At 36.3% G+C, this 23715-nt stretch overlaps 1 protein-coding gene across 2 annotated transcripts in view; it reads left to right on the top strand.

Annotated features, from left to right (window-relative positions):
* Positions 1-23715, top strand: part of Ptp69D (Protein tyrosine phosphatase 69D) — a 752166-nt gene that overhangs the window by 159136 nt on the left and 569315 nt on the right. For both annotated transcript variants that reach the window (XR_010849719.1, XM_067084316.1), the window contains exon 5: positions 11133-11271. Coding sequence is in view for 1 of the 2 variants with exons in the window: in XM_067084316.1 (XP_066940417.1) it covers positions 11133-11271 (139 nt within the window). In the remaining variant the exon portion in view is untranslated. The remainder of the gene's footprint in view (positions 1-11132; positions 11272-23715) is intronic.

A 23715-nucleotide genomic window follows, 5' to 3' on the forward strand; every position in this document is an offset into this window, starting at 1 on the left:
TCCCCTCGAAATTTTTACAGAGGGTGTGTCGAATTTTTTTAGTCACCAAGAAAATAACGGATGGGGTAGAAGCGTTCAATGAAGCAGAAGTCTTCCTTAATTTAGATAAAGGGGATATCGGACAACGTTGCCAGCGTCATCACTTTTTGAAGTGTAGGACCTGGGACGATCTCAAGGATTTTTGAGAGCGTCATATGGAACAGCTGGAGCCGGTGATGTGGTTCAAGATCTTGGATCTCTTTTTCAAGGTCTGTAAAGGCCATGATTCGCTGGTCACATTTAGTGCTGGATGTTTTGATGCTACAAGGGATTTTTTGAAGAAGTTGAGAAATTCTGGTTGGATAAATGGCAGCTCTATTACAAAAGAGAATCTTGAGAAACTATTGAAATATGCGTGGATCCTGAATGACATCCCTGATACTATCGTAAATAGTTTTGACAAGGAGATTGAAAGGGGGTCAGATGAGAATCTACTGTTCTCTCAAATTTGTAAGCACATATCGAAATGCCCTACAGTAGATAGCTCCTTTTTGGACGGGATGCCAAAATCTTCCGGGGCTATTCCGAAGCATCATACACAGAGTAATTTTGATTCCACAATTATGAGGTTATGTGCCAAGACAGAGGATGATAAGACTTCTGCTAGTTCAGGATCTCAAGGGCGTTGTTATAATTGTAATAGGCAGGGCCATACTAAGAAGTTTTGTAGGGTGAAATATTGTGGCACTTGCAAGTCTGTATATCACACTTGGCAGTTTTTCCCGCTTTTTAAACAGAATGAGTAGAAGCACACCTCAGAGTGCTGGTCTGGCAGGTAGGAGAACTCCTCGAGGGGGTTTTTCGGGAGCCTCTAGGGGCTGACAAAATTTTAGGTGGACCAAGCAACAAAAAGGGAAGAGATAAAAGGGGTTGCTTCTTGTGAAATAGGACTTTTAGGTGAACCCTCAGAGCTGAAGCCAGTGGTAAAAGGTTATGTGCGTGGGGTTGGTGTGAATATTTTTATAGATACAGGCGCTTCTATTAATTTGATGAATTATGAGTAGTTCCGATCGATGTTTTCTGGTTGTTCATTGAGGCTTGATAAAGAGACAGTGTGATGTTCAGGCAAATAGGTTACGGGTTTGGGTTAAGTGTATGTGTGTTTATCTCTTGGGGGGTAAGAATTTTACAGGACCATTTTTGGTTATACAAGGGGCTGCTTTGGGGAATACATTGTTACTGGGTCATCCAGCAGGTTGGGGAGAAAAATCTCATTTCATACAGGGGTATGCGGTATAACTGTTGGAGTACCTAGTGTTTTTGTACCTTACGAGGGAATGGATATAGTAGAGTGGATGATGGTAATGGATTGGGTGTACGTGAGAATTTGTGTGTCTGTTCTGAACATGTTTCTGTGGGTAGGAAGTGTTATAAAGGCGTTTTGTCGGATGATGTGGTTCTTGGTCCTGGTATGGTTTCTATGGTGAAAGTTCAAGTGAAAGGTGTTCATAAACCCAGACAGGTGTGTGCGGATGAGTGTAGCGAAAAGCTGAAGGGGTTGGTGTGTACTGGTTCTATAAACTGTAATGATTCAGTTCGGAACTATCAGAAAGGTACTTAGGCAGTCGATTTTGTTGACTGGGTTAATGAAGATACAGTAAACCCCCGTATTCGTGGGGGATGCATACCACACACACACACACACACACACCCGTGATTACTTAGAACCCTTCTAAAAACACTTAGAACTGCCTATTTTGATAGTTCAAACACACGCAAAACAAACAAAAAATGTTTATACAGGTATTATCCTACTTACGATGGGGTTAGGTTCCAAAAAAAAACCATCGTTTGTTGGAAAAAACGTAAGAAATACCAAAACGTATCTCTAACATAGCCTAGCCTACATTAGGGTATTCAGTACCATGTATACATATATGGTAGCATAGCCTACACTATAAAGTATACTCTATGCATGCACAGTATAGTAATTATAAATATCAGCTAATTTCTGGAGGTTCATGCAAAGTGAAATTGAATAACAAACAAGAATTAGCTTAGCCTACACTATGGTATATTGTATACATAAACGGTAGTGTAGCTTACATTATACTGTACTCTATATTCACATATCGTATTATACAAACGTCAACATAATGAATAAGTATTAATTCACTGTATCCAATAATACTGTACATATTCTTACATTGCTTTCTTATTATAAATTGCCGTCATAGAGTCTCAATGTTTTGGTTTGGAAATTGTTTATGCGGTGTTTATTTCGCTGTTTTTAATTCAGTTCAGAGCACTTTTCTTGCTTCTAGTTGGCGTAAGTGAATCTCTAGATACTTTATTTATATGGGGCAAGGTTATTTTTCATTATACAGTGTTTTGAAGTCTAAATATAACTAGAATACGTCTCATTGTGAAATTAATTTATCTATTTTCGTTATTAGATGACGATTGACGATGGCCATTTGGGGGCGTTTGTTTTGTGTAAAAAATTTCAAGATTCCGTTTGCTATTTTCATTTGATTTCATCATAATACTAGCTTTACGTATTTATCATTTATTGGCGTAAAAATAACAGTACAGTATGCGTTCTTTCATGCCCAGTAGTTTTGATTAAAATACTTTCTCTCCTTTTTTAATTATGATCGAGTTTCATCCATGTTGCCGATGCACGATAATTTGGAGTATAGTCATTAGCAGCTTGAACATTGTTTTCTCAGCTTCAGCTACAACTTGCAGCTTAAATTTAGCAGTATATTTCCTTGACGATTTTTTATCCATAGCAGATAAGGGTATAATGTAAAAATTTATCCGTCCTATTCTGCTTAATGTCATTTGTGCTATAACCTACGGTAATTGTTTAGTACCGTACGATGGTTGAAATACCAGGTAAACAGCTGTTGTTATCTGATTCGGTTATAAGCAAAACAACAGTTTCTTGGTCGGTTGTTTATGGCTGTACGCATTTACGCAAGAGTATAAACGTTACTAACAATACATTTATCATTTTCTGTTCCTGTTTTAACTAGAAGATGGGATAAAGAGATGGAGGAAAGTTTGTCTATTGTAATTTGGTGTTTCTCGCTGCCTGATTAATCTGCTGCCTGTGCCCACGCAAAATCTAAAAATATTTTATAAATAATATTGTCGTATCGGTATTAATTGCTTACCCCATTTCAAAATCTAATTATTGTAAGGTGAATTATCATAACTCGAGCACTACCTGAGTATTTTGATAGTTTTATCACAAAAAGTGCATTTAGTCATGAAAATGAGATGAAAATACAGTTATTAGTGAATATGTCTCAGTGAAAAATACAGCGAATTGGTGAATTTTCCGCGAATAATTGGTAGATACGTTTCACAAAGAAATCCGTGAATGGGGTTTACTGTAATTCAGTTGCTATAGTCATAGGCGTGTGTGAATTTTCAGAAGCAGATTTACAGGCTAGGAGGCAGGTTTTTAGAGATCATTTAGCCAATGCGGACTTGAAAGAATATATTAAGGCTGAGTTTGCGAACAGTCGTACTTAAAGGGGATAAGTTAGCGTTAACAAATGTGTTAGAACACAAGGTTCATTTAGAGGATAAGACTGATCCTATTTTTGTCCCTTCATATAGGATTCCTTTCAAGATTAGAGAACTGGTAGAGCAAGAAGTTATTAAGTGGGAAGAAGAAGGCATTGTTAGGTCCAGTTCCTCACCTTTTAATTATCTGTTGTTAGCAGTGCCTAACAAGGATGGTTCAGTCTGGGTTTGTGTGGACCTTAGGAAGTTGAATGAGAAAACCATTCCTGATCGTTACCCTGTGGCGTGTTTGCCAGATTTATTTGTTGAGATTGGGGCAAGAATATTTATTCTTCAATTGATCTGATGCAAGGGTGCTTGCAGGTACCGCTTAGCGAGGCGAGTCGAAAGTACACGGCTTTCTCTTTGCCGAAGGGGCATTATGAATCCACGCAGATGCCATTTGGTTCACCAGGTAGTCCTATGACATATACTAGGCTGATGAATACAGTTTTGCATAGCTTGTTAGGGAAATCCATATTCATCTATATGGATGATATCGTAGTTGTCACTGATTCTGTAGAAGAACATTTAGGTTTTTGGGGAAGTTTTTAGAAGGCTTAGGTTAGTGGGTTTGAAGATGAAATTAGCTAAGTGTAATTTTCTGAAGAAGTACATAGTATATTTGGGTCATGTCATTTCTAAGGAGGGTGTTAGTTTGAATGAGGATAAAGGTAAGGCAATTGTATATTTTTCTACTCCCAAGAATAAGAAACAGATTCGGTCTTTCTTTGGCATGGCTGGGTGTTTTCATAGGTTTGTGAAGGGTTTTTCTACTTTAGCGTCTCCTTTGACAGATGTCCTGAGGGATGATGTGCATGTTGTATGGGGTGATAGACAGCAATCAGCCTTTCAGAATATTAAGGATGCTTTAGTTAATCCCCCAGTGGTGCAGTTTCCTGATTTTGAATGTCCTTTCACTTTGGTGACAGATGCCAGTCGCGATGGTATAGAAGCCTGCCTTATGCAGAAGTTCAATGGAAGACTCCATCCGATTGCATTTTACAGTAGGAACTTTGGGACACGGAATAGTAATGAATGGGTATCGTCGGTAGTGGACAAAGAGGCATTTGCCGTAGTGTCTAGTTTGATTCATTTTAAGATGTTATTGATGGGCAATCAAGTAGAGGTTCTTACAGACCATAAGCCATTGTTGGATCTTTTCGATAAGCTGGATCTTTCCCTTAAAAGAGCTAGGTGGTATCTGACAATCAGGGACTTTGATGCCAAGGTTAGGTATATAGAGAGTAGACATAGTATTGTAGCGGACGCCATTAGTAGAGGTTTTTCTGATTCAGATGGTCCTCATGTATGTTATGTATCTGGAGGTTGCATAGACTGGGATATTAGTTAAGTAGAATCTTAACAGGATGAGGATGAGATTTTGGCAGATGCACAAGCGTTCTTAGAGGGAAATTGGTTAGGAATGGTTATAAGTTGCCTTTTATGGGTCTTGAATTAGAGGGTAATTTGTTAGTTAGGAAGAGTATATACAGACTGAGAAATAGTGAGGATAAGGGTGGTATGAAGCAAATACTTGTTCCTATAGGTCTGGCAGTTCACATTTCAGTATTGAGAAGACGTATCAGAATATATGGGGACAACTCTTTTGGAAGAATATGCTCATGTCAGTGGAATACTTTGTGAGATGTTGTTCAGCTTGTAATGCGTGTAAGCCATCAAGGGTCATTTCTTGTAAATTGGGTTCATTTCCTATCCCCAGTACACCATCGTTTCTTGTAAATTGGGTTCATTTCCTATCCCCAGTACACCATTCTCTAGGGTCTGTATGGATCTCTTAACCAATTTCTGTTAATCTAGTTATGGCCATAAGCATCTGTTGGTGGTTGTTGACGAATTAGCTAGGTTTTGTAGAGATTTTTCCTTTGAAGCATAAAACAGCAGAGGAGATGGCAGTCGTGTTCTTTAATGGATATATATGTCATTTTGGGGTTCCTGAGGTGCTGATTACAGATAATGGGAGAGTTTGTGAACAAGACGTTAAGAGTGTCTTGCGGATGTAATGGGCATTCGGAAATTCACTGTTATTCCCTGTAGATCAGAAGCTAATGGGCTATGTGAATGGGCAAATAGGAAGGTAATTGAAGTTCTCAGAATTACTGTAGGGGGCAATGATGTAAATTGGGATCAATATACTGTATTCCACAGGTTCAGCATAGCATCAATTCTATGGTTAGTGATACTATTGGAATGTCTCCCAATGAAGCACTATTTGGCTACCCAGTGAGGGACGAGTTCGATTTATTACCTATTCCATTGGGTGATGATGCAGTGAAATCGCCTATCTCTACTGCTAAAGAGAAATATGCGCATCTTGCTAAAAACCTTGACCTGAAAACTGAGGATATGGTTGACAGGAGCGGTTCAAAGCCAGATAGAGTTAAAGTTGCTGTGGTTTTTGTGAAAATAAATGTTAGGAATCAGTTGAATTATAAACTAGGTCCTAAATTTGAGGGTCCTTTTCAGGTTGTAGAAGTCAAGAAGAGGAATAGATTTGTGGTTCAGGATGAATATACGGGCGTGTCTCGGTTGACATATATCCAAAATTAAAAAGACAGGTTAATGGGAATCCTGTGATGAAGTGTTGTTTGTGATCATTTTTTTTTCCCTCTTTTTTTTTATGGGTTTTAAAGGTGTTTTTTTTAATGGGTTTTAAAGGTGTGTGATTTGTATTTTTTTTTTTTTTTAACTAAGGAGGACATCGGTCCTTAGAATTATACAAATTTTTAATTGTCTGAATTCAGTTTTTTCTGTGCGTGTTACAATAATGTCTGAGAGGGGAAAACTTAGTTAAATTAGGGGCAAAATACCGTAGAGTTTTATAGATATATGGGTTTCTCTTTTTTGTTTGTTTTTTTCCTTGTTTCAAGATCTGGTAACTTATAGGTTTCCTTCTTTTGTTTGTTTTAGATGCTGAAGTTTCGTCTGCTCGTGACTTTGGGGGTTGTGGCATGGGCTAATCCTGTAGTGAGATTAGGCCCAGGTGTTATTATAGAAGAAGACTATGATGTATGGTTGTTGTCTGAAGCAGTAACTTTGAATATAGAGCGTGAGGATATAGGTTCAGCAAGGGATGAGCTTGAAGCATCCCAGAATAAAGTTCAGTTGCTTAGGTATTTATTGGGTGAGATGAATACCAAACGAAATATGTCTGATCTGTTGCGGGGTTGGTTAACCGAACTTAATGCTACAGCTGTTAGGGTTCAGGATAGGATTATGAAGACTTTAACATGGCTTCCAAATTTAGGTTCTTCGACTTCTCAGGTTTCTTCTAAAAGAAGTAAGAGGGCTGTGCCATTGTTGATTGGAGTCGTTATGGTCATAGGAACGATTGCTAGTATGTCAGTTGCTAATTTGGTGAAAATTGAACAAGTAACAGCAGAATTAACTGGTCAGGATAAAACTTTGATCTTTACAAGATAGTAATGAGAAATTACGAGAGGGTTTTGAGACATTAAGGATATCTTTAACCCGTAAGAGGTCAACCACGTCTTATGGCATGTTGCAGAAGTCGTCCCACACAGGTTATCCACGTCATGTGACATTCTTAAGTTTTTAAGTTTGCGCGCCTTCACAGCTCATTGTATGGATATTGTTTATGTTGGATGGGGACTTGACAAACCTCCAGAAATGTAACGGCACCTGAGACCGGCCCAGAGTTGCCAGATTGGGCTACAAATTGCAAATGGGGCTGCTTTTTAAACCTTTGGTGACCAGAATTCACAATCAGCCTCTTGCTACTTTTTGGGCTACTTTTGATTTGACATTGGCTCCTTTATTCGATTTGGGCTACTTCCATTTATTTTATGTCTTAATAATAATAATAATAATAATCACACCAATGATAACACAATGCTCTTAGTGATCCCCGCATCCCATCCGATTCCCACCCCACCCTCGACAGACACCACCACCAACAAGAGGAAAACGAGCTCCTCGTCCATTTCTGTGAACTGCACGGAGGAAGGGAGGTATGGGTGACTGGGGAGGTAGGGCTGGGCGTGTCAGAAATGGTGTAGTGCTAACCCTTATGGAGCCTTATCTTGACAAAAATCATGTATTATTTGTCGATAATTGGTATACATCTCCAGCCCTCTTTCAGTATCTTTATTCCAGGAAGACAGAAGCCTATTGATTGTACTTGTGCTTGTAAGACACTAAAATGGTACAAGAAACTTTTTTTTCACATGTTGGACATCACAATGTTGCATGCACAAACACTGTTTATGCTCAAGAACCATAAAAAAAATTTGCACTGCCAGATTTCATAATTGAAGTGATACGCCAGCTGTTAGAAGATAGTGCAGTTGAATGCCCCTCAGCAGATTGTCGCTCTGCTGCTGGAGATCCAACCCGACTTTCTGCACATCATTTCATTCGTACAATGCCAGTCCCACCAGGTGCCAAAAAACAAAGTGCTTGCTATGTCTGCCGACATACAAATTGCAGACCACAGCAGAGAGAAGACACTTGCTTCCACTGCCGTGATTGTGATATGCCACTATGTCAGGAACCATGTTTTGAAGAATATACTCTTAGAAATTTGTAAAAGTGATAGAGAAAAAGAAAATGTAGTTTGTAAGTTATATTACTAAATAAAAAGTAATATAAATGTTTCTAATTTCAATTTTGTAAGAGAAATTTATATTATAAATTGTATGTGTTAATGGGAAAAAACGGTGTAGTAGGGGACCTATATGGGAAGGTATGGAGAATCAAAAAAAAAAAAAAAAAAAGAGAGAGAGAGAGAGAGAGAGAGAGAGAGAGAGAGAAGAGAGAGAGAGAGAGAGAGAGAGAGAGAGAGAGAGAGAGAAAATGGACTGCAACACCACGAGGATTATGTCTCAGCAGCCAGCCGGGTGTGGGCCCCTGAAGTAAACTTCGGTTTTGGACCTTTAAATGTGGGTTGTGTGCCTTTTAAATGCTATTTTCTTTCTTTTGAGACCATTTGGCATTGATCAAGACAAGAAAATAATTTTCAGTTTTTTGTAACCTGAGGGAGTAAACCTTGTTTACAAGTATGTAACCTCTTACAGGTTAAATGGGTTATTGGTCACAGCTGATAGGATGTGGGGGTGGGGGGAGACTTAGATGTTAGTGCAGTTTTGTCTTCTTGTCAAACTACCTGGTTGAATATTAAGAAAGAAGCAAAACCCGTAGTATTAGAAGTTAAAATACAGGTTAAGGCAGTGGTTGCTGCTTCTAAGCGGCAAATTTTTTGAGATATTTTACCTCTCAGGTCTTTGGAATCAACTTTAATAAATACAGCATATCTGTATGGTTCACAAGTAATTCTTACTGGGGAGAATTTATATCGCTATTATGGTAGTTTAAAATTGAGTGTGTCAGATTGGGGGTTGCTTGTGGAAATTCCAGTTAGTAACTTGAAATTCTTTCATAGTTACATAATACGACCTTACCTTAGTGGTTTTAATGGTTCAGTAATAGTATGGGATAGTGAGGAGACTATGTACCTTTTGGGGGACCAGTTTCAATCCTCAGCTGTTAACTATAAGTCACTTTGTCTTTATTTCATGACAGATATATTTGTGACAGCAGTATCTTTTCACTCATAAATGTTGATTGGGTAGGATGTGATGTTAGTACATAACCAGACTCCTTCTGACTGTGACTTTTGAACGTTCCAACATGAGTACAAGGTGGCCTTTATGAAGACTCAGCACGGTGTTCTGCAAGCGGTGTGAGGTGGTCTCCATCTGGTGCCATAATTCATCGGATACGTTTCTTCTACGAGGATCCTGCCTCTTCGATGCAGCATGTAGACTGGTCACGCTGAAGTTTCGAGTCCTGAGCAAGTGTCTCCAACTCTAAAACTCATATCTTCATGTTGCATCTTCATGGGGAACAACAAGTTGTTCCGGTGCTGTCTTTAAGGGGAGTGATCGCCACAATTCCACCATTTCCTCCAGTGCCCGAAGACGAACCTTTCCCTGTGCCAAATCAGTACTGCCTCATCGCTACTTATCAGTGATCAGGCCCTTTGTCGTCATACTCTTTGTGAAGTGTGAGTAAACCCTCACCTGAAGATCAGCCTGCTTCATGTATGCAATCTTTAGAATAAAAAATGCAAAATAAATTCTTTCATCTTTCCTTATCCAACATTATTTAATATCCTATTTATGTTTACACAAAAGAAATATATCATTTTAAAAAAGGACATAAAAAAACCCATAAAAACTAGCACAGACCAAATGACTGCTCTGCGAGTGAGAAAATGTAACTATACGTACAGGAGCGGCAACGTCTCCCGTAAGTGATGCTTAACAGCATAAATTGCCAGCTAACATGAAATTTTGTATGGAGATAGCATGGTCTTGTGAACTCCTTTCTCATGGAATGTCCCTGCATACGTAGGCCACTCCAACCCAGGACCCTAGTACTCTGGTCAACCTTTTTTGCCAAATAGGTAGAAGGTTAAGGAGTCATGTCATCCTTGATTGCATATACAACTGGGAGCATGACATATCCAGCTGGGATCCAACTCCAGTTAGTTGCAGGGAATAGCCCTCTCTCTAAGGGTATGTCTCCATATATAAGGCAAAGGTTTGTATCCCTGTAGAAACAAAACAAATTTTTGAAATAGTTTGTAGTTTTCCTAGGTATATAAACCAAAGCCTTTTATGATTTAATTCACCTCACCACACCACTTTGCCCTTGTGGCTGAAAGAAAAGTGACTGGATAGTGTAGGGTGGGGGTATTCTGCTATTCACCCTCATATCCACCATGGCATACCCTTGTTTCCAAGTTCACAGTTGGTTCTCTCCTAGGCTGATATTAGTGCTCTCTCTCTCTCTCTCTCTCTCTCTCTCTCTCTCTCTCTCTCTCTCTCTCTCTCTCTCTCTCTCTCTCTCTCTCTCATATATATATAAGATTACATAATTTCTTATATTTAACCTAAAATTTTTTTTCGTTTTTTCAAATTTAAGCACTCATAAGTTTGTTGTCACCATCAGAGTAATCCTTGAGAGTATGGGATGAAAAGAAGTGTTATCAAATGTTTTCTGCAATACCTAAGCAACTTTTTGTTTTGTCCTTGTGTATTAAAGTAGAAATATTATCAGGGGATTTTTCATGCTATCCTGGTTGCTTGCATTGTCCAATTTGTTCTGCTGTTATTATTTCAATAACATTAAAGGCCTACATATAAATGTAAAAGTTTTTTCTTTTTACTGTATTCCCCTTTTGAATATGGCAGGTGTCTTGTGTGCCCAAGGGTCTTATATGTCACTAAATATGGAAGTTATTGTTCTTAAATTCCCAAAAAAGTAGTTGTGCATGAAGGAAAATTGTTGACAGTACAGTTACTACTATCATTGTCTAATCAGTGAATTTTCCGGAGAGTGCCTGGTGAAGATAGATATTTTCTTGAATTCATGTGATTCCATGGCATCTTTTCATGATTATAATATTAGTTAAGTTGGATATATATTGTATATCATCTTGGCCAATTTTCTTATGTGTTTGAAGAATATAGCATATTTGAGGTGATAATTGTTCTTGTTTCTATGAACTTGGTGAATTTCCCTTTCAGCTGGCCCTGTATTAAAGGAAGCACGGAACTCAACAGTCAGAGTTGGGAACAAAGCAAAGCTCTCGTGCACTTTTGCTGCCGTCCCTGCACCAGACGTCCATTGGGTGAAGGATAAAAAACTTCTTGATAAATTGAAAGGGTAAGATTTTATTATCAGTTAAGCACTATGGAGTACACAAAAGCAGGGAAATTACTGAGGCATGTTTCATTTGTTTTTGCAAAGGCATATTAACTTATCTATTGGTATTACAGTCATACCCTGAACATATGTGAGGTTGGGTTCCAGACCCCCTCGTGCAAGGTGAATTTCCGCGTAAGTTTAGCAACGGCCTCTAAAAATGCAAATAAATGCTTATTTCTAGAATTTAAACACTAAATATGACCCTAATCATGCTCCCAAAGTATTAAACTAACTTTTAAATGAAATTAAACTTATTGTAATTTCATTTAAAAGTTAGCTTAATACATTACCCTTAAAAAAAGAAATAAATGCTTGACATAAAAATATAGGAGAGTGTGAAGATTAGTATACTATTTCTCTCTCTTCCCATTCCACCGATCTATTTTTAGAAGTCTTCTCAACCTCATTTTTAAAATCTTCTTTATTCAGTCTCTTTCTCTGTGTTCTGAAATGCTGTATGTCTCTATGTCTTAGAATAGCACATTTACAGTTTGTAGATGGTACAGGTAAAATCAGATCTATTTAAAATTATCTACTGTACAGGTAAAGACATACAAAGCAACAGTAATACGTAGGTTTCGCTAACTATGAATGAGAGAGAGAGAGAGAGAGAGAGAGAGAGATAACAGTTGTCCTTACTTAAGAGAGTGAAATACTTGAGAGAATGAAATTTTTTATGAATTATAATGGAGAAAGAGAGAGAGAGAGAGAGAGAGAGAGAGAGAGAGAGAGAGAGAGAGAGAGAGAGAGAGAGAGAGAGAATTACATAAGAAACCTTTGACCTACTAATCAGCAACACTCCCCCTTCTTGTCATGTTAAATTGACATGTCTGACAGCTTTGCCTTCGAGCTTCTTCACAAAAGATGAGAGAAAGATATTTGTTTGTTGAAAATATGTATCACATAGGAATTTTGTAATATATTATTATTATTATTATTATTATTATTATTATTATTATTATTATTATTTAATCTTATTAATATTTGAAAATTAGTATGTACTTATTATTAGGTAAAAAATTTATTTATCATACAAAACAAATAAACATATACATGTACCATAAAAATTCTCTCATCTCGGTAAGAGAGAGAGAGAGAGAGAGAGAATTATCACTTTTATTATTTAATGTTATATTTAATGTACACACAAAAAAGCTTGAAAACATAATAAATTACACCAAAAATTCAACAAACACTTTTGCAGGGTTTCTCAGTATTCGCAAACGTTTGCATGTATGTGAAAAACTCATGTATGACAATTAGTTAGGTCCCAATAAAAAGTTTGTGTGTCTGTGAATTCATACAACTCAAATCACGCAAGTTTGGGGTATTACTGTATTGTTTCATCACTGTGTTTCAGTAAAAGTTTTGTTCTCTACAACCCCATTAATCATATGCTGCCTCACTTCCATGTAGGGGAATTCCAGTCCAACCACTGGTACCATTAGAGATACAGAGGCCCCTCGCTTTGCATACCCAGACCTACTTCTGGTTTTGGTGTGATTAATGTGACTTCCACTTGTTGTGAGTAATGGGAAGAGGCTCTTTGGTTACTTTTCACTATGTTTGAATTGTATTTATTTTCTCATGATGCATTTCAGCTAATTTTGGGAGCTTCTATTTAGGATTCTTTTTCCTGGCAAGGCTGTAGAAGTTCTGTTCTCTGCATAACAAAATTTTGTGCTCTGCTAGCAGTGGTATTGCATCGTTTTTTATTTTCTATTGTTCATAGTGTTCTCAGCTTCAGTTACTTTCAGTTGTGTATCAGGTTAAGCTAACCATTAAATTTCTGTTTTAAATTCGAGTTATTTTGAATTTTTCTTAAATCATACTTTTTTTATTTATGTATTTTGTGCTATTCCCTAGCTTGGTACAGTCAGGCATTTTTACTCTTTTTCTGTCGACCAGTTGCTTCCAGCACTTTTTTCAATGACATACGGTGTCAAGTGTATTTATGTTTTTAATGAAATATTTAAAATAAAGTAAATACTGTTGATGCTAATTGTATTATTCTTTATTGTTCTGTGGATTTTTACTATGTTGTTATGAGTTTTTCTGATGATAAATAGATCACCCAGACTTAGTGTATCCAGCCATACCTTGCACACGTGGGATGTTATGATGATAAAGTCAGGGCCAGCAAACCCTGGGAATAAAAACTCAGCCTTTGACTTGTTAATAGTTGCAAGTGTCTCAGATGAAAACTTCAAATCGCAGTCATGGGCACAACTCTGGAGATCAAGAAAATTTGACCTTAAGCCTCGAATATGAGTACTCTGCAATTTTTCTCATAGTAAGGAGTAGCAGCCTAAGGGTTCAGCTGAACCCTTAGGCTGCTACTCCTTACTATGAGAAAAATTGCAGAGTACTCATATTTGAGGCTTAAGGTCAAATTTTCTTGATCTCCAGAGTTGTGCCCATGACTGCAATTTGAAGTTTTCATCTGAGACACTTGTAACTATTAACAAGTCAAAGGCTGAGTTTTTATTCCCAGGGTTTGCTGGCCCTGACTTTATCGTCATAACATCCTACATGTGCAAGGTATGGCTGTATACACTAAGTCTGGGTGATCTATTTATCATCAGAAAAACTTGGAGCGACGTTCTCCGTTTTAAGATTTTCAGTAAGTTTTACAGTGTTTACGTATTTGCTGTTTTGTGCAATCCAAATGCCGACGATTCTATAACGACAGTCTCTTGGAAAGAATTAGTATGGCTCAATCACAGGATTCAAAAGCTTATTTTGTTATTTGTGGAGACTGCAGTGCAAAGCACAGCAAATTCAGACTTCACAGATCAACATGGCTGGCTGCTCTGAGTTCTTTATATCCTCCGATTTTGTCTAACTAATTGAGAATCCCACACTTATTTCAGGTAAAAGATTAGACCTCATATTCACAGATGTTCCAGCTAATGTCAGGTCCAAAGTCCTCAGTTATATAGGCACTTCTAATCATTTTACCATTGAGATGGACATATCCATGTCAGTCAGTATACAGTATTCCTAATACCACCATTGGAAAACGCTCTGGTGGAAATCTAGAGCCAATTGGGATTGCATTATTGAAGCTTGTCAGGCATTTAATATTTCAGATGGTATATCAGATCCAGATGCCAAGGAGAGTTTAAATGAATTGCTGATGGCTATTTTAGTAAGGTATGTCCCTAGAAAGGTCATTAAATTCAGGAGAAATGACCAGCCATGGTTTGATGATCCATGTAGATGAGCTTACCATGACAAACCGACCAAATTCAGCTCATGAATACGAAATCATTCACATAAAAATTACACCATTTTAGTTGTCTCATTGTGTTGCGAATAGAATTTACCACACAGCTGAGAGAAATTACAACAATTCCTTGAAGAGGAAATTTGATGGAATTACTCAGCCTTGTCTGTGGTGGACCAAATTGGGATCCTCTGTCTTTAGGTCAGGCTCATCTTCCAATCCGCCACTACTAACAGATGATGGTAGATTGGTTATTGGCCCTAAGGAAAAGGCTAAATTGCTTCATTGAGCTTTTGAAGCCAGGCAATCAGCTAAGGATGTCCCTCTCCCTGACACTTGTCATCCTGAACTTATTCTTACAAAATTTGCATTTTGCTCTAGGGATGTTAAGAAAATTCTTTGTACTCCAGGTAGATGGGGTGAAGATCCCAATGGTTTCTTCCTTTTGTTTTTTAAAAAAGCTTTAAGTGTGCTATCTTATAGTATTTTTGCAGATGAGTGCAAGCTTAGTAATAAAGTGCAGAAAAGCTTATTTTTAAGCCACTTAATATGTGGAATTTAAAGGATTGTTAGTTGATAGTCAAGATGCTTATAGGAAGCATTTAGGTACCTGCGATGCTCTTTTAGACTTGACATGCCATTGACAAGAAAATCTTGATGAGGGTTTTAAGTGTAAACTAATTCAAATAGAATTTAGTGCTGCTTTCAATGTAATAAACCACAGTGCACTTATTTATAAACTTCAGAGTCTTGGAGTGTGTGGATATGTTTTAGGTTTACTTCAAGATTTCCATCCAGGTAGGCAACATCTTCAGAGTCTTGGAGTAGGTACAATCACTCAAAAAAGTTTTGCAACATACTTCAAAACTTTTCGGACAACAGCTTATAATAGCAACATCTGGCGCTACTTGGCAACTCAGTTGTAAGCGCGTGAAACAACTGAACACTAGTGGTGGGTCCGAGAAATTACCTGCAGTTTCCCTTAAACAGGGCTTTTTCTGATACTGCTTACTGTCGTCATATTTTACTTAATTAAAGGATGTTACTATAATACTTCAGAGGTCTTCGCCGTTCTTATGTTTTAATATTTTCATCTCCAACTGCCATCACTATCGTTGTTTTATCTCCTTCATATGTGTAAACTTTGTAGACATAGGCCTACGACTGTAACAAGTCGAACTATTAGTCTTATTAACATCAACAAATACGACTTATGTAAAGAGTTGCTTCACATTATTATTAATCAAAAATTTTTCAATGACTAATCCTATGTATATTGTGAACTAGTGAAACTTAGTATTGTTAATTAAATTTTTGAATGACTAATCCTATGTATATTGTGAACTAGTGAAACTTCATATAAAATAAACTGAACTAGACTAACAGATTTCACGTCAATTTTTGTAATACATAGAATATAATTGCAACATATATATATATATATATATATATATATATATATATATATATATATATATATATATAATTATATATATAATTATATATATATATATATATATATATATATATATATATATATATATATATATATATATATATATATATATATATATATGCCATTAGCATGTGTAATTTCTCATTTCTTTCATTGCTACTTAGGCCTATCATTTTGATGCCTCTTATGAAGTTAACTGAATATATAACACCTATTTTTGTATTTCTTATTATCTAAGTTTCTAAAGAATTAAAATTAGCTAGAAGTTCAACATTAATTTAGTTAATGCTAAATGCCAGCAGTGAAGAAGACTACCATGCTCATCAGTGGAGAATGTCTCCTCCTCATCGCAAAAGATGACTCGTGCAGAAATCATCGGCCACTGGATTATATTATAACGCAAACCCTAGCCTCTATTCTTTTGTGTTTCACTGATATGAAGTGTTTCTTGGCAGGAGTATGATGAAATAGTATCTTGGTCTCATGTAGCCTGTTGCGGATGGTTTGAGCAGCAACTTGAAGGGAGAGCGTAATGTTCTCTCTTTATAGCAACATCGGTTGTCAGGGGGGGAGTTAGGTGGAGCTCCTTAAGTGATCATCCGACGGTGATCCTTAACAGTAGTGCAATAATGGGGTTGTCCTCCAGTTTTTACAATAAATTTATCATGTTTCCTATTTCTCTCTGTTGTTGTATCCCTCTATACATGGTTGTTTTATTTACGCTAAGCTGCCGAGCAATATCTACAATAGAAACATTAGTCTTATGCAAGCTAATGATTGTGGTGCGGCTTAGTCTGTTGCCCATCTTATCGGTACAAGTGACGAGACAGTTTAAACTTTTCCTGCCTGAATGTGGAGTCACATGATAACATACGACGTTATGAGATTTTTTCTTTTTTGTTTTTGACAACGATAATGGTTGAATTCTTTCTTTATTTATATATAATTTCATTGATGGTTATTCAATATTATTTTATTAGTCAGTAAGCTTTTATCTGGATTCGAAATATAGTTTCTTCTTTGACTCTTTTGCCCAATCATCTGAAGTGAAATTTTTCAAAATGTTTCATCATTTTTTGTAATATGAATTTTTCACTCGCCATTCTTTTTTATATTGTTAACCGTATGATTAATAACCAAAATCAAATAAGAAAATTACATTTCCTTGTAAATATCAAAAGAACAAATTACTGTTAGGTGAACAAAAACTTCTGGAACATGTTGCAAAACATTTTTGAGTGACTGTACATATGCTTTAGGTTTACTTCAAGATTTCCATACAGGTAGGCAACAGCGAGTTGCTGTTGATGGGATCTTTAGTGACCTAAGACCTGTTATGTCTAAGAGTTCCAGAGGGTGTTGTAAAGTCTCCATGTATGAGAAGTTGAACTGCCCTTAGTCTTAATTGTGACGTGGACTGGATTAGTGAATGGTGTAGTCAGTGGGATATGAGGCTGAACTCCAGTAAAACAAAAATACTATCAATTAGCAGATCTCTTGCAAATTTTCCACCCCCATCCTTTCCTTCAGGTGGATGGGACTGCTGAATGAGTGTGAAGCTTTCACTATTATAGGTGTAACTTTTGACCACATCTTACTTTTGAGAAACATCAAATGAAAGTGTCAGCATTGTCACATGGAAGTTATGTATTGTACGTAAGGCCTCATGTATTTATAATGGTGATAAAATCAGTGCAAGCTGTTTTAGGTTATTTGTTTGTCCTTCAGTATGTATGGTACCTAAGGCCTCATGTATTTATAATGGTGATAAAATCAGTGCAAGCTGTTTTAGGTTATTTGTTTGTCCTTCAGTAGAATAATGTTCTTTGGTGTGCATGTCTGCATCAGTCTTAGATGAGTGGTTTGTAGTGGTATGTTTCTTTGAGTGGTTTGTAGTGGCATGTTTCTTTTCTAATATTATCAGTTATGACTTGGACCATCAATGGATGGTCTCTTAGTTTATTAACGTTTCTTAACCCTTAAACGCCGACTGGACGTATTGTACGTCGACTAAAATTGTCTGTCGGGTGCCAAGTGGACGTACAGTATGTTGACTACAAAAAGTTTTTTTAAATATTCGTGGAAAAATAGTTATAGGCCTAGTTTGCAAAAGATTTTAAATCACGCACCTTGAGGGATGCTGGGAGTTCATGGATAATGCTGTTGTTTTGTTTACAAGCGTTACCCAGCTGCGCATGCGCGAATTTCTTTCTTCTCGCACTACAGAGCATCAGCAACGCATCTCAGAAATTCTTTCGTCACTTTGTCGTAATTTTTGCACCGTTTTATATTAGCCATTACATAAAGTTTTATATATGAAAATGTGTGCAATTTCATGTAGAATACAACAAAAAACAACGCATGGTTGTAGCTTGTATAAGTTTTGAAATATTTTCATATAAATCACGATAAGTGCCAAAATTTCAACCTTCGGTCAAATTTGACTTGACCGAAATGGTTGAAAAACCCAATTGTAAGCTAAAACTCTTACATTCTAGTAATATTCAATCATTTACCTTCATTTTGCAACAAATTGGAAGTCTCTAGCACAATATTTTGATTTATGGTGAATTTTTGAAAAAAAAAAAAGTTTTCCTTATGTCCGGCAGTAACTCTGCAGAAAATCTCAGAAATTCTTTCGTCACTTTGTCGTAATTTTTGCACCATTTTATATTAGCCGTTACAGAAAATTTTATATATGAAAATGTGTGCAATTTCATGTAAAATACAACAAAAAACAACCCATGGTTGTAGCTTTTATCAGTTTTGAAATATTTTTATTTAAATCACGATGTGCCAAAATTTCAACCTTTGATCAATTTTGACTACCAAAATGGTCGAAAAATGCAATTGTAAACTAAAACTCTTACATTCTAGTAATATTCAATCATTTACCTTCATTTCGCAACAAATTGGAAGTCTCTAGCACAATATTTCAATTTATGGTGAATTTTTGAAAAAAACTTTTTCCTTATGTCCGTGCGGTAAATAGGCCGAAAATCTCATAAATTCTTTCGTCACTTTGTCGTAATTTTTGCACCATTTTATATTAGCCGTTACATAGAGTTTTATATATGAAAATGTGCGCAATTTCATGTAGAATACAACAAAAAATAACTCATGGTTGTAGCTTTTATCAGTTTTGAAATATTTTCATATAAATCACGGTGCCAAAATTTCAACCTTTGGTCAAATTTGACTCAACCGAAATAGTCGAAAAACGCAATTGTAAGCTAAAACTCTTACATTCTAGTAACATTCAATCATTTACCTTCATTTTGCAACAAACGAGAAGTCTCTAGCACAATATTTCGATTTATGGTGAATTTTTGAAAAAAAACTTTTTCCTTACGTCCGCACACGGTAACTCTGCTGAAAATCTCAGAATTTCTTTAGTCACCTTGTCGTAATTTTCGCACCGTTTTCTATTAGGCGTTACATAAAGTGTTATATATGAAAATGTGTGCAATTTCATGTAGAATACAAAAAAAAATAACTCATGGTTGTAGGTTTTATCAGTTTTGGAATATTTTCATATAAATCACGATAAATAGAAAAAATTCGACCTTCGGTCAACTTTAACTCGACCGAAATGGTCGAAAACTGCAATTGTAAGCTATAACACTTACAGTCAAGTAATATTCAATCAATTACCTTCATTTTGCAACAAACGGGAAGTCTCTAGCACAATATTTCGATTTATGGTGAATTTTTGAAAAAGACTTTTTTTTACGTCCGCGTGTTACAAATTCATGCATCATTTTGTGATAATATTTTCTCTGTGTTGCTTTGATGGCTTTACAATTTGTTATATACCAAAATCATCGCAATTTAGTGTGCAATACCATGAAAAAAAAGATAACTCATTAGCTTTAACCGTTTTGCTCACAGCGCGATTTATATACAATTTATGAAAAATTTTTTTGCGCCGTCATATATTTCAATATTTATATATGATGATATTTTTTTCATTTCTGATGGTTGCATACTAAACTTCAGGCAATGACAAAAAAAAGAGCCAAAAATGAACTCCTAATCTTAAAAACTGAGAGTGCTGTGATTTTTTGAAAAAAACTTTTTTTCCGCATCGGCGCTAACTCACCGAACACCGCCGGCATACGGGAGACGTTTTTGTAAATAGAGGCTCGGCGTTTAAGGGTTAATAATATAATTTCAAAGAATAATACAGTAGTAATAGGATAATAATTTAAGCTATATTTGATGTAGGATGATACTTGAGGTGAAAATGGGGGAGCACTGTAGTTCTGTGAAATTCCAAGTCTTTTTCTGGTAGATAAATGGCGAGGCTCGCTCTCTCTCTCTCTCTCTCTCTGCCTTCAAAACAGCAGAAGGTAAAATATTGGAGGGTCTTTTTATGAAAGACTCTGTAAAATGCAGGTTACGTCATTTTCAAGATACCCAAAGGATACTTAAAGGATTAAAAGTAAGGTTTTCTTATGATTTTCGACAATTTTTTTGGTTTACGACGATTTTCGGCTTACGACGCGGCGTCAGAATGGAACCCCCGTCGTAAACCGGAGACTGCCTGTATATCCAAGTGTCTGAATCTATAGCCAGCAGTAATGTTTGTTTTGCTTCAGCATACACCAGGCAATTCTAATAAATCATGTGAGGTCTAGAGCTGAAAAGAGGAAGGTTGGTAGTACGTGGGTACCAACTTCATGTACCAAATGATGGTATTCTGTGTACCCCGAAACAAATTGTCGGTAAAGAAGGGGTTAAAGAATCCTTGTGCGCTCTCTCTCTCTCTCTCTCTCTCTCTCTCTCTCTCTCTCTCTCTCTCTCTCTCTCTCTCTCTCTCTCAGTATACATATATTTTAATGAAAAGATACATTAATTAGTGAATACACAGTGTTGCTGCACAAGAAAAAGCAAATTGGGGATAATTTTAGAGATACGGCCCAAAGAAAAATCTGCAAATTAGTAAAATTTCCCCCACAAAAATTCGCAACAGAAGGAAACGTAGAAATGTGAAATGTGTAAAAATGGTGGGCACTATATATGTTAATTGCAGGAAATTGCCTATTCCCGGTATTTTAACTGAGAAATATTCACAAATTACTGTATTTTCATATTTTCATGACTCAATGCACTTTGTGTGATAAAACTATTAAAATACTCAGGTAGATGCATTTTTAGAGTTTTATTTTGGTGTGTGTTTGAACTATCAAAATAGGCAGCTCTTAAGTGTTTTTAGAGGGGTTTTGAGCATTTGCGGATTTTAGCTATTCGCGGGCAGGAAGAGTGTGGTACGCGTCCCCCATGAATACTGGGGGTTTACTGTATATATACATAATGTGTAGGTTGATATTTATACATTATGAATACAGTATATACTTATGACATCATTAAATATTTTCTTTTGAGCCTTCTTTAGACAGAAGCAAGGAAGATGGTGGCTTTTCCTTGAGTTGTTCTGGATAGGATCAATGTGCTAAGGTCCAACTAACAAGAAGGATAGTATTCTGCCTACAGAATGGCTCTGAATTTTTAACCATGTTAGTTTCTTTAAGAACTAATAAATCTGAATGTAAGCATATTAGTCACTTGGAACAGGTTACCAATATTTAATTTCCACTTACAGGCCATCTGACTGATTTGGCAGGTGTTTTCAGCAATATTAGTTGGTTATGAAACCTTACATCTCTCATTTTATAACTGATGAAGAGAGACTTCTCTTAGAGAAATGATCTTGGGTTCTTTTACCTCTTTAGTATTTTTCCCTAGAACCCTTACTTAAGAAAGTTCTTCTAAAACTCCCACTTGCCAAAGTTTTCCAAGTTTCCACATGATTCAGATGTTCGCCCGGACGCCATAACCATCTTGTGCTAGGGGGAGGTTTGTCTGGTGAGGACTGAGGATCTATCCTGAAGTTGGCAAGAGGTTCAACTTCTAATGTTTTCAGAGGCAGTGGTTAGTTTTTCTCTTCTGGAGTTGAGCTGGAGGCATTTCCTGACCATGCACCTCTATAGGCAACTTCATTAACCCTCTCGGGCTTACGGGGGTTCCTGTAGCGCTACCTGGTACGCGACTTATGCCGTGGAGGGAAAAGTGGGGCTCTCATGGAAAAGTTTCATTGTAAAAATCGATACTTTCAAACTATAACTGATATAGGCTTCTGGTTTGTTTTGTGATGTCAGCAAATGATTGGATTTTTTCCTAAAGCAATCAGAAAATCTTTGCAAGGCTTAGAAATAATAAAAAAGACGTGATGAACATGAAATTTTTAAGGAAAATCATAGATTTTTTTTTAAATAGTCATAAAAAATATAATAATTAGGTTTGGGGGGTTGATTTTATATGTAAATTGTGTGGAAATGTTTGAACTTTCATGTGGAAGCAATAATTTTGCTATAAATGTGTTTGCTAATTACCTGTTACCAATTAAAAAATGCTGATTTTATATGGAGTGCAATTTTCAGATTTTCCCACCTACTTATGTTGACGTTTCGTATCATACCTAAGTAAGGAATAGCGATAGCAAAAAATAAAGGTGGCATTAGAAAGCCAAATAAATTTCCTATAAAATGCACAAAGGAAAGAGATATGTATTGTTAGAATAAAATTGAGCAATTGTTGTTAGATTATGGACAGTCTTTTTTTTTTTTTTTTAAGAAAATGTATGGTAACGATTATTATATAGAAACATTGATATTTTTACATTTTGCTGTTCAGCATGGTAAAGTACAAAGAATGGCTGTTCGAATTATATATAATACATGCACATTGAAGTTATTTACAGATGCACAAACAGGCGTACAAAAAATGATCTACACATGCATAAATTCTGGCCGAACTACGGCGTTCAACACGTATATACATACGCTGACATTTTTCGCAATTACTCAGTAATAAATAATGCTAGAAAAAAAGCGAAAACTGCAATGGAAAGCTGAATAAATTTCCTATATATATATATATATATATATGTTACCTAAAATCAGTAGGTGTTCCCAGTAAATAATTGAGCAATTGAAGCTCAAAGACATAAGTTTTGTTTTTTTCACGTAAAGTCAATTGTTCGCATAAAGATTTTTATAGAAACGTGGATATTTTTACATTTTGTCGTTCAGCACGATAAAGTACAAAGAATGGGCGTTTGAATCATATATAATACATGCACATTGAAGATATTTACATATCCACAAACAGGCGCAAAAAAATTATTTATGCACTCGTAAACCCTAGGCCAAACTACGCAGCTCAACTGGGTTCTCAAATGCTAATATTTACGCTTACATTTTTCACAATTACTCGATAATGAATAATGCTAAGAAAAGAGTGAAAATTGCAATTGGAAGCTGAATAAATTTTCTATAAATAGCCCACATAAAAGCAATAAGTGTTCCAAGAAAAAATTGAGCAATTGAAGCTGAAAGATGGAAATGTTGTTGAAAGACAGAAATTTATGTAATAAAAGTAAATTCTTCACTATCTTATCAAGAAACACTTGAAATGTTATTCAAAATACTCAACAATCACTTGCAAAGACTTTTATAACAATAACAAAAGCGAAACCACTTCACAAGCGCAGATAAATGACGACAAAGCAAAAAACGTGAGTGCTACAAAGATGTACTGAACTCAGTCAAAACAGGAGGTGAAGTGCTTGAGTTGGGGGAGGACCATGGCCCATGCGCGATACCTATTGGTTTCCTGTTTACGTTTTCTTGTAGGTCCAAGATCTGCCCACATA

The sequence above is a fragment of the Macrobrachium rosenbergii genome, chromosome 41, assembly GCF_040412425.1.
Source record: "Macrobrachium rosenbergii isolate ZJJX-2024 chromosome 41, ASM4041242v1, whole genome shotgun sequence".
NCBI lineage: Eukaryota > Metazoa > Arthropoda > Malacostraca > Decapoda > Palaemonidae > Macrobrachium > Macrobrachium rosenbergii.